Source organism: Budorcas taxicolor, chromosome 4 (genome assembly GCF_023091745.1).
Source record: "Budorcas taxicolor isolate Tak-1 chromosome 4, Takin1.1, whole genome shotgun sequence".
Classification (NCBI taxonomy): Eukaryota; Metazoa; Chordata; class Mammalia; order Artiodactyla; family Bovidae; genus Budorcas; species Budorcas taxicolor.
Window position 1 is genome coordinate 52,848,896 of NC_068913.1, and position 19,690 is coordinate 52,868,585.

At 37.6% G+C, this 19,690-nt stretch overlaps 1 protein-coding gene across 1 annotated transcript in view; it reads right to left on the bottom strand.

Annotated features, from left to right (window-relative positions):
- Positions 1-19,690, bottom strand: part of CFTR (CF transmembrane conductance regulator) — a 181,152-nt gene that overhangs the window by 141,856 nt on the left and 19,606 nt on the right. The window contains exons 2-3 of the mRNA XM_052638971.1: positions 11,795-11,905; positions 6,940-7,048 (exon numbers count right to left, since the gene is read on the bottom strand). Coding sequence (XP_052494931.1) covers positions 6,940-7,048; positions 11,795-11,905 — 220 coding nt within the window. The remainder of the gene's footprint in view (positions 1-6,939; positions 7,049-11,794; positions 11,906-19,690) is intronic.

A 19,690-nucleotide genomic window follows, 5' to 3' on the forward strand; every position in this document is an offset into this window, starting at 1 on the left:
CAGAGCTTCAGCTCTTATTTATAACTTTATATCGAAATGAAAACTGTTGTAACATGACCTGGTTTTCCCCAAGTTGATCATCAGTACAAGCATTGTGATTTGTTCAACATCAAACTACCAAATCAAGTTATGGTAATATCACTGCAATTTAAAATAAGTACCATTTTTCTAGGCCCCATATGATAGACACATAATTTAAAAGTTAAAAGGAATCATAGAAACTGTACATGATCACCACATCAGACTCATGAGTCACCACTGGATACTGGTTAACTAGAAGACATAAAGAGGCCCCAAGCTCACAGCAAGAATGAGGAAACTGGGCCACCAGTCCCAAAAGAGTCGGACATGACTTAGTAACTAAACAACAGTAAACATGCAGTTTAAGCTGTAAGTACAATACATGATCACAGACAATTCCTCATTTATAAATCAACTTTATTCTAAAGATTCACATGTGAGAACAGATGCATTTTGCCCCAGAGACAATATCCTATGAGACATGGTGTTGGATTCCTAAATTCGCCTTTAAAAGCACATGCAATGCTAAATGCTTGTGCAGCAACTCTGTGTTCAATAGTACTGTAAAAGCCTAACCAACCCACATAATATTGGTTTTAACAGAAAGAGATTGGATCATCTCTCCACGCAATCTTGAGAGTCCCTCCTAGCCATACCTTTGCCCTTTCCATGCACTGTCATCTACTCTCCAGCAGAGTCTTGAGAGAGAGTACCAGAGTAAGACACAGAAAGTTAATAGTTAACACTGGGACTTTGAAACAAACCCTTAGCCACATTTAATCTCAGTGGGATTCCTGTCCCTTTCACTCAGGGACTCCTTGGCCATGGTAAGTCCACCTAGTTCTTTTCTCACAACTGTAACTTCTAACTAGCCTTTCTCTTCTTCTATGACCCTGCAAGTCCCTGCTACTCAAAGTACAGTGCTAGGAAAAGAGCATCTTCACCTGCGAGCTTTTGTTTTTCTTTTTTTAATTTTTATTGGTATAGAGTTGATTTCTATTATAGTGTTACTTTCTTGTAAAGTGAAATGAAGTCACTCAGTCATGTCTGACTCTTTGCAAACCCATGGACTGTAGCCTACCAGGCGCCTCAGTCCATGGAATTTTCCAAGCAAGAGTACTGGAGTGAGTTGCCATTTCCTTCTCCAGAGAATCTTCCCAACCCAGGGACTGAACCTGGGTATCCCGCATTGCAGGCAGATGGCTATACTGTGTGAGCCATCAGGGAAGCCCTTTATTTTAGAGATGCAGAATCTTAGGTTCAACTCAGAAACTTCTGAGTCAGAATCTATATTTTCGCCAGGTGGGAGGAGCTGCTGCCTAGTATGTATATAAAAGTTTGAGAAACATTGTCCTTCTGTCATTAAGGGAGCTAATAATTATTTCTATGTTTAAAATTTTTTGATATCATCATTTTAAAAATTCAACTAAAAAGTTCCAAAAGTACCACCCCACCCCCCATATCCTCACCTTAGATTCTAACGAAAGTCAGGTGCATTCAATGAAAATGTTCATGCCAGTCTACCTCAACCAGAATCACTGGGGGAATTTTATTCCAGAGTCCATCTCAGACCAAATAAACCACTTTACGTAGGGTCGGACTGGTTACACTAAACTAAACATTACCTGTTTCAAAGAAATCTAAATCATATGATTTTCCAAACCTTGTCACAGGAACTGGATAGTACACTATGGGCTGCACAAGTAAGTGTAGCCATGTCTTAGGAATGGGGGTTCTAGTAGAGGATGGGAATATTCAGGATACAGGGTAAGTGTAGGCAGTATAGCATTCAAGACCCCAGTGGGGTGAGAGAGGAAGTCAGATAGAGGGGATGGGAGAGGAAGCTGAGAAGAGTCCTCCATGACAGGCATCTAGATTTGCTGGAGGTAGCTGACCTTTACCATCTGAGCCACCAGGGAAGCCCACTTCCCCACTTCCCTAGGCTCAAATGGTAAAGCATCTGCCTACAATGGGGGAGACCCAGGTTCAATCCTCTGGAGAAGAAAATGGCAACTCACTCCAGTACTCTTGCCTGGAAAGTCCCATGGATGGAGGAGCAATGGTAGGCTACAGTCCATGGCGTCACAGAGTTGGACACAACTGAGCAACCTCACTTTCTTTTTGACTTTCACTTTCAGCTAACCTTAGGTAAAAGGGACATGCTAGTGAAACTTATGGTCAAAACTCTTCAAGCCAGGCTACAGCAGTATGGGAACCAAGAACTTCCAAATGTACAAGCTGGGTTTAGAAAAGGCAGAGTGACCAGAGATCAAATAGCAAACATTCCCTGGATCATAGAGAAAGCAAGGGAATTCCAGAAAAATATCTACTTCTGCTTTATTGACTATACTAAAGCCTTACAAGCACAAGCAACTCTGGAAAATTCTTAAAGAGATGGGAGTACTAGACCACCTTACCTTTATGCAGGTCAAGAAGCAACATACAAACTTGTATGCAGGTCAAGAAGCAACAATTAGAACTGGATATGGAACAATAGACTGGTTCCAAACTGGCAAAGCAGTACATCAAGGCTGTATTGTCATCTTGCTTATTTAACGTACATGCAGAGTACATCATGTGAAATGCCAGGCTGGATGATTCACAAGCTGCAGTCAAGATTTTTGGGAGAAATATCAACCTCAGATATGCAGATAATATCACTCTAATGGCAGAATGTGAAGAGGAACTAAAGAGCCTTGTGATGAGAGTGAAAGAGAAGAGTGAAAACGTTGGCTTGAAACTCAACATTCAAAAACCTAAGATCATGGCATCTGGTCCCATCACTTCATGGCAAATAGAAGGGGAAAAAGTGAAAGCAGTGACAGATTTTAGTTTCTTGGGCCCCAAAATCACTTCGGATGGTGACTATAACCATGAAAATCAGACACTTGCTCCTTGGAAGGAAAGGCATGACAAACCTAGATAGCGTATTAAAAAGCAGAGATATCACCTTGTCAATAAAGGTCTGTATAGTCAAAGCTATGGTTTTTCCATATGGTAGTTATGTAAAGATGAAAGAAGTGAATCATAAAGAAGGTTTAGACCTAAAGAACTTATGCTTTCATACTGTGGTGCTGGAGAAGACTTTTGAGAGTCCCTTGGACTGCAAGGAGATCAAACCAGTCAATTCTAAAAGAAATCAACCCTGAATATTCATTGGAAAGACTGATGATGAAGTTCCAATGCTTTGGCCACCTGATGCAAAAAGCTGACTCAGTGGAAAAAACCCTGATGCTAGGCAAGATTGAAAGCAAAAGGATAAGAAGGTGGCAGAGGATGAGATGGTTAGATAGCATCACCAACTCAATGGACATTACTTTGAGCAAACTCAGGGATATAGTGAAGGACAGGGAAGCCTGGCGCGCTGCAGTCCATGGGGTTGCAAACAGTCAGAGTCAGGACTTAGTGACTGAACAACAGCAACAATGAAGTAAGTCATAGTGCCTAAACCAGAGACTACTCACGTGTAGAATTTCCCCAAACACTCTCTTCATTAGCAGTATGCCTGAACTCAAACACCTACCCAATGTCTTTGTCCAAACATGACGACAAAGATCTTCTTTTGCAACACAGACTGTGGGACTTGAGAACTCTAGCAGCACAAGTCCCAAGACATCTTTATGCCCCTTAAACTTCTGGGGCTTAAGAGATTTAAATGAAAAAAGTAGTTTGACCCAAGTTTTACTGATGTGTATCTCAATTTGATGATATGCCCAGAGCTGCCTAGCAGTCAAAAATATATTTGAGCACGCACTTGTGAATTTCTTATCATAATAAAGGTATCATGATAACCATATTCTCTAAGCAATCTGCTTATAGAACTCCCTTCTCTTGACTCCCTCTAACTGTCCTTAATTGACTCCCATAGTTAATTTTTCAACAGTCAGTTTTCCTTCTATGCTTAGAGTCTTAGATGTTAAAGGCAATTTTGTATCTGGCTGCTGAGTCAAACGCAGAAAAGAAAAAGAAAACAAGTACATAGTTAATGAGTAGAGGCCATAGCTAATATGACTTAAAATTACATCACTATTGCAGAGAGACAAACTCTTTTGTGATGGCATTTCCTTTTTTTTTCTTCACCTTTCACAGTCAACAGCAAATTTTATAGTACTTTTTCTGTCAGTCCTGAAACCAATCAAACCTTCTTTACACCATAATTATCCTGGTTTAGAGGGACTAAGAATACACAAGACATCTTGAAAGTATGTCCATCTTTTACCAAGAGTAATGTTATAGCAGGTTCGAGAATCCCTGCTCATTTAATGAAACAAAAATTACCAGAATGACACACACACAGGAAAGAAGTAATGCCCAGAAAGAATACAATAAATACCAAGGCATTTGGTATAAGTTGTTTATAGGAGAGAGGTCTTATTGGAATAGTGAAATGTTCTCTCCTTCTTTTCTTCCTGTAACAGATAAAAAGAATGGAGTAGAGAGATCAGATGCCCTGAGAGGCTATACTTGTCTTAATGACCACTATATAAATTCTTAAAGACTTCACAGTTTTCAACATTTTCACTGCTTAAAACTGCACAGTGAGGCCATGAAGCCTTTACTCTGTGACAAGGCTGAGAAACCCACAGCCTTACCACACCTGTGCCAATAAATATTCTCTCCCTGCCTTCCCACCATACACATGTCAATTGCTTTCCCCATCAGTCCTTTTCCTCGCCCATATTCTGCTGGTTATCAGAGGAAGTTGAGCTGATGGAAATCAACTTTGCCCTTTAAACATGCTGTAAGTTCCAGTCCAGGGGCTTTGGGCCCAGCTTAGCTCAGGAGCATCCGTCACTCCTCACTCCCACCTCTGGGTAGTTAATTGATACACCTAGAAAGGCTTTAACATTCCTTTTGCTGGGATATTTTTAGGCTTGAGACATTTAAGAATAAGCTAGTCTTTCTCCACATTCACTTCATTCTTCTACCACTTAGTATTTTCTCTATCTTTGACCCTTAGCACTTCTGGCTCTTGGGTGGATTTCACACAAAACATTCCAGTTGGTTCCCCTGTCCTGCCACCAAAATCGAATTTTATTCAGATTTGTCCCTGAGGTGACCCTAGAAGAATCCTCAACCTTCAAACTTTTAACCTGTATCTCCTGAGAAGATGCAGAGTAGATCAGCAGGCCCACGACTGATTACTACAGCCACCATTCTATTTAGTACTGACATACAATCATTATACAGTTACAGAGCAATTACAATCTGATCTAATGGAAGGGTCACAGGCTTTGGAATCAAAGAGACCTGGCTATCACCAAATCTGCCATATGCATAACTTTGGAAAAGTTACTTAATTTCCTGCATCTCAATTTTCTTTTCTATATGTTAGAGACACTAATGACTGCTTCATAGCATTACTAGGAGAATTAAATACAATAATCTTTATAAAGGGCTTAATGCTGAACCTGGAATAGCTAAGATACTCAATAAATATTAAACTATATTTTGATCTGTGTATATCAGACCAAATATAAATTTTATAAATATGTTCATGGATCATCTAAATTTCCACATTTAGATGAGTGCTTTTGTTCACATGAAACTTCTATCCTGGTAGAATCTAGAGGAACAAACTATCTCACAAGTCAGGCAGGGCATAAAAAGGACTTAATTCAGCCTTTCTCCCAGCTTCTACTCAGTCGTGTTTATGTTAATCAATGGAAGCAGCATGTGATGAAGAACATAAAGAAAAATGAGTTTTACCACGGCCTTAGTAATGGCATAACAATTGTCTGAAGTAGTCACTTTGATCCAAGGATAACCATTATATGTTATGGCCAGAGAGAACTATACTTTTAATACTCTAATTCAAAGGCAGAGTTTGTAGTCAGCAAGGCAAACAACACATGTTTTTAAATAGATAAAACTGTTTCCCAAAGTCTGGGTGCTCTCATTAAGAAAAATCACCTCAAAAATATCTTAAAAGATAATTAATTCCTCAGCTGCCTTATTCATATTTACAAATAAAATAGCATCACCCCCAAACTACTGCACATTTCCATAGAGATAGACAGATAAACAAATAATTTCAAAAGGCAGAAGAATGTCTTCCAGGAGGTCATCAAGAGCACTATAAAACATGTGATCATCCTTGTCAAAACAAATGTGGAAACGTACTTATTTGGTATGTGTTAAGCACAAGTTCTTAAAGCAATGCAACTTGCTGGGCACCTCTTGGGGAACACTACTGCACGCCTCACTCCCAGAGGCATGAAGACCAATATAATTACAACACAAATCCATCCAGTTGGTACCTAACCTCCCAAAGTAAATATTGTACAGTAAGTTTTCAACTTGCCATCACTTCTACAGGTTACAATCAAGGATACAACATGATGCTCTGGTGATGTAAAAAGTAATAGATTAGAGTCACATCTGACAGCAGCTAGGGAACATCACAGAATGCACTTGAGCACCATAAAGCCTGGAGTCCTCACACATGGAGATCTCTTCACAATGAAGGTGACACAGAAGACGGAGAAAACATACTGCAGGAGTACCTCACTGCCATACTTTTCATTTTTGCTATTTAAAACAATTCAGCATGCAGATATGATTTCAAAATATTTCAAATGCTCATCTTTGAAATTAGCTGAATTTTACCTAATTCTCCTGATACTGTCTCCTGACCTTCTTATGTAGAATGCAGGAAAATAAAATCACCCGCAATCTCATATTCCAGTACGATAATGTGATTTGCGATAACAGAAATGATTCTTTTTTAAGAAATTTATTCTACTGAACCCATTTTAAGCACTTTTTACTTGTCTCCACTAAAGTTTCAGTGGTTTCTTTGTATTTGGAGTTAGATTGGTCCTTTTTCCTGGGTACCAGATTACCCTATTCCTTTTACAATCTTAAAAATGAATGTAATTACTTTACCCACAGTGAGTTTACAAATAAAAGCCTTACCCCTAAATATAATATGATTCCATAGAACATAAATCTCCAGAAAAAGCATCGTCGAAGGGCATTAATGAGTTTGGGATTTTTCTTTGAAGCCAGTTCTCTGTCCCATTCTCTGCAAAAGAATAAAAAGTGGGATCAGTAAGTTGCATGTGCAAATATTACAATTCTCTATTTCCCTTAACATAGTTTTATTCACACAAGTACATCCACGGAGATTAACCCAAGTGACCAGAGAGACAAAAACCTTGTGGGGAGCTTCCAACACTATCTCAGGCAGATATTTGGCTGAATTCAGTGCTCCACCATACACCAATTTTCAAGGAGTTGACTTCATGACAAGTCCACATTATATATGCTAAGGAAATGTTCTGGGATTCTAAAAAATCAATGAATGCGAGAGTTGGATAAATAAAATACAACTCTTATGAATACACATAACTGTGCTTGGAACAAGGTGAAAAATAAATACTTAATTTTTTCCTTCATGACTTATTCTTTATTTGTAACTGTAGTGGATTGTACAAAATTTAGCTGTAAAACCAAAAACAAGATTAAAAGTCAGGTGGATTTTTCTGTAATTTAACATTAGAAAAACTTACTATTTGGACTTTGTTTTTAAACGTAGGAGTATGGAACAAATATCATCAAATGTCACTTTCAAATAAAAGTCTTTGGAAAACTGGGATAGAATCAAATTCTGTATTTTTTGGTAGAACAGAAATTTAAAAGTATGAAAAGCGGTTGGTATTAAATAAATGTTGCTTTTTCTTTAAATACTATATATCCATAACCTGATTATATTTAAGGTTTTGCCATTACTTTCTGTTAATAAAAACCTTCTTCTTTCCAAGTGGATAAAGTATATCCCTCAGTGTTACCCTTCATCTTCCCTTTTATACTGTACAGAGATGAGAAGTTTCAAAGGAAAGAACTATATACAGATTCTGCATTTTTTTCAACAGCTATTCTCATCACTGGCTTTCTCTAGCAGCTCAATGGTAGAGAACCTGCCCACCAAAGTTGGAGACTCGAGTTCAATCCCTGGGTTGGGAATAACCCCTGGGGAAGGAAATGGCAATTCACTCCAGTATTCTTGCCTGGGAAACCCCATGGACAGAGAAGCCTGGTGCGTTACAATCCATGGGGTTGCAAAAGAGTCAGATGCAACTGAACAACAAATTCTCATTACTATCCATCTACCATTATTAGAGGTGTTCTAAGTTATTCCAAAGGAAGCCCACACATCTGAGAGATGAAGGCAGATTTGGCAATCACAGGCATTGTACATGGACACTGGCTTTCCTGAGAAGCTTACTATCTATCATACCTAGACCCTATGCCATCCATCTATCTGCTCACACTCTTTCCACTCTTGACTCACACACAGTACTTGCCTCCCTTCCATGTCATGCAGTGATTCACAACAGGGTAAGAAGCGAAATACGGAGGAGGAATCTGCCTCTTTCAACGGAATAATGAGTCAGATGAGAAAACCAGGAAGGGAGGTGGTACATAAACCAAAGAAACGGTTTCAAGGTGGGAAGAAGTGGTCAACCCTGAAGTCATGGTAGGAAGATGTCATTATATTTGATATTAAGAGACCTCTGGTGAACATGGTCAACATCAGTTTAATAACATGGTAAACACAAAAACCATAGTCAGGGAGCTGGGATGTAAAGGAAAGGAGAAGAAGTGGAGAAACCAGGAAAGCAGAGAAACATTAACAATGAAAAAAATTTAAAAAAAGAATGGGGTAGTGATCTGAGGGGGGAAACCAAGCTGGAGAATTTTTTTTAGTGGATGGGACTTGTACTACTGGAACCTGAAGGAACTGGCAGTGAAGGTAGATGCTGTGGTGCCCACAGCACCACAATAAACCCAGTAAGCATTCTGAACACCAAGAGCTGAATCACAAGGGAAGAAATTCTATACTTAGCAAGTACATAGCTGAGTTATAATCATGAAATGGATGTGTGGTTTGCACACAGGAGGGACACACAGAGTTCAAATCCAAGGTCACAAACTGAGCCAGATGGACGGCAGGGTAACTGCCTGAGGGCCTTCGTCACAAATCAGTTTCTGAAATATGAGGCAGGGTCACTTTCCAAGAGCGTAGTGGAACCAGTAGTTGACTTTATTTTGGGAGGCTCCAAAATAACTGCAGATGGTGATTGCAGCCATGAAATTAAGACACGTACTACTTGGAAGGAAAGTTATGACCAACCTAGATAGCATATTAAAAGCAGAGACATTACTTTGTCAACAAAGGTCTGTCTAGTCAAGGCTATGGTTTTCCCAATGGTCACGTATGGATGTGAGAGTTGGACTGTGAAGAAAGCTGAGCGCCAAAGAATTGATGCTTTTGGACTGTGGTGTTGGAGAAGACTCTTGAGGGTCCCTTGGATTGCCAGATCCAACCAGTCTATCCTAAAGGAAATCAGTCCTGGGTGTTCATTGGAAGGACTGATGTTGAAGCTGAAACTCCAATATTTTGGCCACCTGATGTGAAGAGCTGACTCATTGGAAAAGACCCTGAAGCTGGGAGGGACTGGGGGTAGGAGGAGGAGACAACAGAGGATGAGATGGCTGGATGGTATCACCGACTCAATGGACATGAGTTTGAGTGAACTCTGGGAGCTGGTGATGGACAGGGAGGCCTGGTGTGCTGCGGTTCATGGGATCACAAAGAGTCGGACATGATTGAACGACTGAACTGAACTGAAAGGTACAAAGTACCGTAAGTGTATGTCACTCTTCCAAAATGTTTGAATAAACTCTAAATAACAACTTTTATTTTTTAGAAAAGAAATAAGAGAAGCAAGAAGAAATACCCATCAAAGACAAAAATATTAATAGAGTTTATGGACTTATGCTGGCACACAGCTGTTTAATTGGAACAAAGTGGCTACATTTGATATGGAGACATGAAAACTGAGGAGAAAAAAGTGTTAGACCAGATAATACTACAAATTCAGGTATAACAGGTTTTGAGTAGCCTAATCCTACTGTGATTAATCTTTTGTTCAGCATCCATTTAGAACTTAGATATTCACTATCTACTAGATTATTTTGAACTTGCTGACATCACTACAATGTATTATGTTTATATATTTTATCCCTGCAGCAGTGTTACAGGTTTTTGCATAATGTCAGCCATTTCACATTCAAACATCATTTATTCATTCAACAAACATTCATTGAGCACCTACTAAAACTGGCCTTTCATGTCTTCAGGTTCCACATCTCTAGATTCAACCAACTGGGGAAGGAAAATATTCACCAAAAAAACATTTTCAGAAAGTTCCAAAGAGCAAAACTTGAATTTTTCGTGTGCTGGCAACTATTACATAACATTCACATTGTATTAGGCATTATAAGTAATCTAGAGATATTTAAAATATTTAAAGTGAATATATGTAGGTTATATGCAAATAATATAACATTTGATATAAGGGACTTGAGCATCCATAAAGTTTGGTATCCAAAGGGGATCTACCAAGGGACAGCTATACATACCAGACTCTATTCTAGACTTTATTCTGTTTATTTATCATAACCAGAACAAACCAAACAAAAACAAAAAACAAAAGTAATACGGCCTTAATGACACTTACATACACTAAGTGCTCAATAATAGAAGCTGGTGCTTGATCTTGGAAATGTGAATCTGCTACTTCCACTATCCTAATTCTTTGAATAAAACCAAGAAAGAATAAAGGCTAAACACCTTATCTGCCTTGAAACTTCAAAAGAAATTTGAAGAGTTTAATGAAAATAAAGTAAACAAATATAAGTCTACTCGTTTATTTTGGTGCTGTTAAAAAGTAGTTGCTTCTCTTTCTTTTTTGCCAACTCCCTCTTCTCTTTCCCCCTCATCTGGTATCAGATCCTGTACTGCTGGCACAAGACCCTGTCCAGCTCATTCACAGATTGTTGTTGGTCCAAGAAGTAAGCATGTGACTCGAAAGTTTCTGGGATTTTTCACTTTTGGAGAAAAGACTCTTTCCTCAGTGGTCTGTAAAGACATGAGCAAAGCGTTCTGAGGACCCACTGCATGGAGGAAGCCGATCTGAGACAATAAAACCAGTTCCTGGTTCCACTGAGTCCCTAACGGCAGTTTTCTCCCTAAGCTTTTACATAGATGGACTACATGAGTCAATACATTTCCTCTTTTTATTTACTTAAGCTACTTGATTGGATTCCTGTCACTGGCAATCAAAAGGATTGTAACCAATACTCTTTAAAAAGAAGACTTCTTTACAATGCGAAACACTATTTTTGGGGAAGCTGGGAGTATGGACCTGAGTTTGAACCAGAGCTCAGCCATTTATTCGCTGGAAAATTCTCTCTCTGAGCCTCAATTTGCTCTCCTATAAGACAGAGATAATGACACTTTCCTTCCAGAGAGGCTGAGAGGAGATACCATACCTGGCATTCAATATGTGCTCAAAAATATGAAACTTCTACATATCCTTGACATCCAACTGCCTTTACCCTAAGATTTCCGAGTATGCATATCTGTATTCATGATTTAAGATTCTAGAGACAAATATACACAACTTGCTTCATAAAGATATTATTCTAGTCTTCACAAAATCCACTTAATGTTCTTTAAGTGATAGCTTCTCAGAATTCAAATACGTATTTTTCAAAAAAAAAAAAGTTATTTTCTCAGGGAAATGGTTTTCTTTCATCCCTTCTATGGTTAATTCTTAATTGATCAAGACTTCATCAAGAAAATAGGATGTTCCTATTATAAATACTCCATTTTAAGAATTAGGCCCTCCAATAGTAGTTCTCTAGTCTCTAATAATATTAATTTCTCTCTTCAACTAATAAACAATGTTCATGGACATACCTTTCCAATTTTTCAGATAGATTGTCAGCAGAATCAGAAGAAGAGATATGGTATATGTCTGACAATTCCAAGCGCTGTCTGTATCCTTTCTTCAAAATTGGTCTGGTCCAGCTAAAATAAAGAGAGGAGAAACAGATATAACTGTTAACTTGATCTCCAATGTAGACTTCAAATCAGATAAAGTTTCAAATTTTATAGCATGTGGAAAAGAGCAGCGCATAAATATGTGAATAAAGTAAGGCATCTTCTATGAATATCAGAGATTCATATCTCACAGAACGCAACTGTATAAAACATCAACACCTCTGAACTGACATGACTATAGCTTTTTCTAAAAGAATTAGGAATTGTGGTAGAAACTTTCCCAGAGAGGAAAAAAAGAAAACTACTAAACATTCTATACTAAAAGTATAAAAATATAAAAGGAAGGGTGGGAAGGAGAGCGGTGGGAAGAAATTTCCCTAAAATATCCAGATATTAAAAGTTTATAGTTTGCTGAAGTCCAGCCTCTACAAAATGATCTATGAATGATAAGACAGACCCTCAAACAACACCCAACATATCATAGTACACAATCCTCAGCAGTGTGCTGTTTGTGGAATGAACTAACTATAGCTGGAGGGCTAATGAGTAGTGTGTGTCAATTTGTTGACTTAATCATCACCCCTGAATGAGGGTGGGGATCATAATTTTCTTGTGTTTTGTCTCCTCATCTCACAACAGTTACGCACTTCGGCCTGCTACATATCTAATAAATAACAATTTATGATGGCAGCTGGCCTGGTAAATGATTAGGCAGGATACCGAAGTTATTTTCAAATACATTGTTTCTAACTATTGTGAATAAGGCAAAATAATCTTCACAGAGAGGCTTTCCAGGTGGCTCAGTGGTAAAGAATCTGCCTGCCAATGCAGATGTGGGTTTAATCCCTGGGTGGAGATTCCCTGGAGAAGGAAATGGAAACTCACTCCACTCTCCTTGTCTGAGGAACCCAATGGACAGAGGAGCCTGATGGGCTACAGTCCATGGGGTTGCAAAGAGTCAGACACAACCTAGCAAATAAACAACAACAACAATCTTCACAGAGGCGAGAAAAATCTGAATACAAATCAAAGGGAAAACAAAGAGGAAGGAGGGCGAGGCAGGAGAACTGTTAAAGAAATTATGTACAAAAAGAGACTTCTAAATGAAAGTTGTTGAGCAAATGAGACCTTTCTCATGTTAAATGTCATGTATTTATTAACAAAATGAACTGAAGTTGGAATTAGTGATTCTCAGCATATGTTTTTACTCTTACTATCCTTCTTCAAAGAGTTCTAAAGTTTGGTGTCACTGAGAATTTGGTAATATATCAAGGCATGTCACCCACCAAAAATCAAAAGAGTGTTTCAGCAGTATCTGAGAGGCCAAATAAATTCATGACAGAAAAGTATTCTAGCAAAGCCATTCTGCATAAAAAGAGGAAATGCTATGCCAAATGCAAACATTTTGACATTGTTTCAGGGCAAAACTGCAAAAGGCTCTCTTGCCTACCTTCACCACTCCCACCCAGCGGGTTCAGACTCTTGTTTACACTTCCCCGGTCTTCACCCCTTCCCTGTGTTCCCAGCATATCTACAACCTGTCCTTCCTTAAAATTCAACTGAATTACAACCCAGCTCAAAGGCTCGGGAGTTTTACCAAACATTTCTGACCAAGCTATCAAGAGACAATGGCTTAATATGTCAAGTTTTTTTCCTTTTTATTTGCAATGTTTGCATCTTAACAAGAGCCTTCAAATCTCAACAAAGGATGATAGTAAGGTTCATCTTTATTGCCCATTGTGATCCATTGGCAGTTTTTCAAAGAGAACAAGAACGAAAATATTGAGGACAGTCTGAACACAGTAAATAAGTCTCATGATCATATAGCATCTACAGTGGGCACTGTCTGAGAGAGTGTTGGCACAACCACCTGGCGCTTGCCATCTAGTAGCCAACATAAGCACTGGAGCCACATTTGCTGACACAGGGGTCAGTGAGAGTGTGAAAAATCTGGGGCAGCAATTTTAGGATATAAACTCTATTCTGTAAACTAAAGTCAATAAGTGAAAAGATGAAGCAAGTGTTTTACCACTAATAAGAAAAATTATGTGTGTACAGCACTTACACAAACACTAGCATATTGTCATTTTAATTTGAAAGTCTCGATAGGTAGGCAGAACAAAAAGAGATGACTGCCTTACCTTAAGCATAAAGGAATGGAGGCTCAAAGATGCTAAATTTGTTTGTTACTAAATGGCAAAAACTATATTTTACCACATTCTTCTGACATCATCCCTTCCTTTACCATGTTCAGCTTTTATTGTCTAGGAAAATTAAGCTTGGTGGGTTATTCTGGACAAAGTACTGGAAGGAGGGTCTAGCAGCAGGGAAATCAAAAGCTAGCAAACTGCAGGCAATGATATGCTGTGCTAGCATGTCTTTACACATGCCTTCCTCAGAAAAACAAAAGGTGACTTAGGCATTAGCCAGTTTCTGTGTTGTAAATACTCCCATCATGACCAGTTTAAAACCATCAAATGTGAAGTCACTGAACACCAAGTTGGGAAGAGATACACATTGCATACCATAATATAGTATGATTACCATTCAGATACAATCAACCTCAGTAGCATAGATAATAATGAATAGGCAGCAATAACTTTTGAGTTTTTATTATCTTTATTTAACATAATTTATTTGAATTAATTTTTAATACTAGTTGTGCTTAACAACCAGCTCATGAAGTTCCTGAAAATTTAACAATCAGCTCAACCAAAAAAGGGCCAACTTGACCTCGCGGGTTCAGTCTCTGGGTCAGGAAGATCCCGTGGAGAAGGAAATGGCAACCCACTTGTCTAATCTTACCTGGAAAACCCCAGGGACAGAGGAGCCTGGTGGGCTGCAGTGCATGAGGTCGCAAAAGAGTTGGATAGATTGAGTGACTAAACAACAACAGCAAAAAATGGAAAATTTAAAAGAGAAAAATATACTCCCTCTATTGCTAAAACTTTCATTTTCAGTATGTTTAAAATTGTTAAAATATGAAACTAAATTTACAAATAAAGAGAATCTCACTAAATGTAAATACTATAATACCATAGACATTTGCAGGAAGTTTAAAAACAAATTTTTTCTTTTAAAAACTAATAAACATACATCTTTTGGTCCATATCTAAGACCTGATCACCAATTCCATCAATGAGTTTCTAGCTCATTTTAAAGTAATTTGAATGTAAAACAATTTGAGGGCTACGTTTATAAAAAGCTTCCTTGTGTTATCTGTGCTCATTTTAATACATATATTATAACATGACCTCTAGTCTTGATTATAAAGAGCTCCAAAGCCCAGCACCATCAAATCAAACATATTCAGTAGTATTAAGAGTTAGCCATTAATAATGATTAATACAGTTTAGTGTTTCTGACAGATTCATTACAGTAAACCTATATTCATAATCTGAAACAGAAACTTAAGGTTATTTATGAAACCTAAAATCAATTAACCTTAGGCTGCCTGGTAATCAATCACCAGTTAACTGAAAGAATTTATTTTGTGAGATTAAGCCAAAAACAACTGAACAAAATCTCTGCTCCATCATAGAGGTCTCCCTGACTACTACCTCAGACCAATCCTAGAAATAAAAATAAAAACAAGCAAACAAAAAGTCCCAGTTATCTATATCTAGACACTCAATGAAATATTAGATACTGTAAAACTCCAGCCACGGTTTCTCTTCAATGAGCTTGAGTATGTTCAACATACTTGGATAGAATTTAGGATGGCAACTCAGGATACCTACTTCAATATTTCTTCCATTAAAACATGAATGAGCATGCAAGTGTTTCATAATAGCAAGGCAGGTACATCTGCAATAACCAAAAGCAATAAACCCTGTTCTTCCTCATCTTCTTCAAACTTGCTTTCACCATCCCTTCCCCTCACCTCTAACTGATCTTCTCCTTTTTTATTCATAACCTGTAACTGCATATTGAAAATGGATTTATAAATTGAACTTAGAAACTGTGACAGTTTCCACAGTTTTCACTATTTCTAACAGAAACTCACTAATCATTAATTACAGGGTAGCAGAGATTCTTAAGGTATACAGTTCTTTATATCCTAAAGTTTTCAGTTCAGTTGCTCAGTCGTGTCCGACTCTTTGCGACCCCGTGAATGGCAGCACGCCAGGCCTCCCTGTCCATCACAACTCCCAGAGTTCACTCAAACTCATGTCCATCGAGTCGGTGATGCCATCCAGCCATCTCATCCTTTGTCATCCCCTCTTCCTCCTTCCCCCAATCCCTCCCAGCATCAGAGTCTTTTCCAATGAGTCAACTTTTCGCATGAGGCAGCCAAAGTATTGGAGTTTCAGCTTTAGCATCAGTCCTTCCAATGAACACCCAGGACTGATCTCCTTTAGAATGGACTGGTTGGATCTCCTTGCAGTCCAAGGGACTCTCAAGAGTCTTCTCCAACACCACAGTTCAAAAGCAACAATTCTTCGGTGCTCAGCTCTCTTCACAGTCCAACTCTCACATCCATACATGACTACCGGAAAAACCACAGCCTTGACTAGATGGACCTTTGTTGGCAAAGTAATATCTCTGCTTTTTAATATGCTATCTAGGTTGGTCATAACTTTCCTTTCAAGGAGTGTCTTAATTTCATGGCTGCAGTCACCATCTGCGGTGATTTTGGAGCCCAAAAAAATAAAGTCTGACACTGTCTTCACTTTTTCCCCATCTATTTCCCATGAAGTGATGGGACCAGATGCCATGATCTTCATTTCCTGAATGCTCAGCTTTAAGCCAACTTTTTCACTCTCCTCTTTCACTTTCATCAAGAGGCTCTTTAGTTCCTCTTCACTTTCTGTCATAAGGGTGGTGTCATCTGCGTATCTGAGATTATTGATATTCCTCCCAGCAATCTTGATTCCAGCTTGTGCTTCTTCCAGTCCAGCATCTCTCATGATGTACTCTGCATATAAGTTAAATAAGCAGTGTGACCATATACAGCCTTGATGTACTCCTTTTCCTATTTGGAACCAGTCTGTTGTTCCATATCCAGTTCTAACTATTGCTTCCTGACCTGCATATAGGTTTCTCAAGAGGCAGGTCAGGTGGTCTGGTATTCCCATCTCTCTCAGAGTTTTCCACAGTTTACTGTGATCCACACAGTCAAAGGCTTTGGCATAGTCAATAAAGCAGAAATAGAAGTTTTTCTGGAATTCTCTTGCTTTTTCCATGATCCAGCGGATGTTGGCAATATGATCTCTGGTTCCTCTGCCTTTTCTAAAACCAGCTTATACATCTGGAGGTTGTACGTATTGCTGAAGCCTGGCTTGGAGAATTTTGAGCATAGATCAACATAAAAAATAAAAGTCTAGCACCCAGACCCATTGCACATTTATTAAGAGACTTCAGATTTTATTATGGAAAAAAACAATCACTTGATTTAAAAATATATATACACACACACAATGAAACTGTATTTAGTTTCATTTCTTAGAATAAAATTTATGATTTTTGCACAGATGTAGAGTGATGAAAAGAATTTTCCTTATGATGAAAAGAATTTTCCAATTATAGACACTATTAAAGCCTTGATTTTTTCAAGAAACCTATCCCTGAAAACCACATAATTAAAGCTTATAATCACCTTCCCATTTGACATTTGGCTTTATTAATCCACCAGAGGAAACTGACATTTTCATCTGCTATAATTTAAGATGAAGGTCAAGTATCAGATCTTTTCAGTTTAAGATGATTTTGTTTGTATAAAACAATCATGTCTCTACATTATGTAACATTACTTTTGATTTATATAGCCAAGTGAAATAAACAGCAAATTCAAATCCATGGTTGCATGACACATCTCCCAAATACTGACAAACCGATAAACTCAAATGATGAAGACTTTTTCCTTTCTGCATGAAATAATACTTGAAGAACTAATAGAAATTACTGTAAACTGCTTAGTATAGACAAATTTAAACACACTAGAGGTTTTCTCCTCATCCAGTGTATTTACCATGGTTTGAAATCTCTCAAATAAGTTGGAAAGTCCTAACTAAAGAAAATGCTGAAGTTTAGGAAGAGGAAAAGAAGGGAATCATTTGAACAGACTGTGACAATAAATCTCAAATTTCTGCAGCACATTCTGCCAGTTTGCTTTAGCTTTTTGAAAAATGGCTATGATGGAAAGAATTGGTTTCCGACCAAAAGTCATTTCATCTCTACAATGATATTGTTTTCAATTCATGTAAACAACACTTCAAATGTCACAACTGTTTAACCAACTTAGATCCAGGGTTATTTGTGTCAGATGTGTTTTTCCTCAATGACTTTTAGTAAAGATAAACTTTGAGAAAGTAATGGCATCTAGCTCTCAAAAGTCCTATATAAAACTTGTAGGTTTCAAGAATGTACCTCACAGCTGCAGCACTGGGGTGCAGGTCAAGTCAGTGAGTCTCTGTCCTCTGATTCCACAAGGTAATTAAAGTGTTTGCCTTCTTGCTTGCTAAACAAGCTATTTTTGTGTTTGAGAGTTAACTTCTCATGAGGCTCTTACCTTACCAATAGAATTGTAGAAATTCTTTTTCTTTCTGTAGATGAGTTAACAGTAAATAAATGTAGTCAATGAATTTTAGAAGATTTGGAAAGATGATTATTTGCTGCTCAACAAAAGCCTACAAACCAATCTGAAAAATCTTCCAGAGGCCTAGAATTTAAAGCCATGATACAAATCAATTTAACTTCATGCCGAATGAACCTAAACTTAAATAGAAAATTGATAGGCCCATTTTATAAGATGCTTCTAAATATAAATGTATCAGGAATGCAAGCGTATTAAGACAACATCTAGAAAAAATACTTTCTTTTTGCTTATCTATATTCAGTAATGTCTAATGGTAAGTATGTATAACTTGAAATAAGAAAGAAGTTCTTTTTAATTAAAGAAGGTGGCATATATAATTGGTACTCGCTATGGCTATCTATGCAAATAAACTTTCTAGTCAAATATGCCTTAACTCCATGATTTTCATATAATTTTCACTATCAATTTTAATTCCCATAATATTACTTTCATTTCTTTCCTGATATAACTGTCTGAGGTAAAACTATCATGAAGACTAAAAAACTCCACTTAATTTCTACTACAAATCTGTTCTGAAAAAACTGAATTAGTGATTTTAAGAAGAAAATTTTAAGTTTTAACTCTATTATTTCCCAGTCATGTGACCTTGAAAAAACTCTTGAGATCTCTTAGCTGCAGCTCCTGCCAGAAATAACAACTATGACTACTTGGTTTTCATGGGGGTCAGATTCAATGTTGTTCATAAAATATTATAGCTGTACATTATTATATTGCTTCTTCATAGAATCTACATGTCTTTAATTTTCAGAGCACTAGAGTTTATTATTGGGACTATAACAAAAGTAATAGCTAACATTAGTAGACTATTACTGTAGTGCTGTAAAATTCTAAGTATTTCACATTCATTATTTCATCTGATCCCCACAATGATTCAACAGTTAAGTCCTAGTATTATCTTCATTTTACAGATGAATAATAGGCTGAAGGAGCTTAAATCACTTATCCAGGGCAGAGTTAGAATTTCAAAACAAGACTGTGATACCAAAGCCTACACTTGTACCAAATTTGCCATATTAGGACTAATTTTAGGAAAATAAAAATAATATACCCTTAGGTATAATATGAAAAGCATAAGCAACAACAGAAAAAAAATCAACAGATTAGACATCATCAAATTATAAAAGTTTTATGCCTCAAAGAAGACCATCAAGAAAGTAGAAAAAATAATCCAAACAATGGGAGAAATTTTTTGCAGATCATATATCCAATAAGAG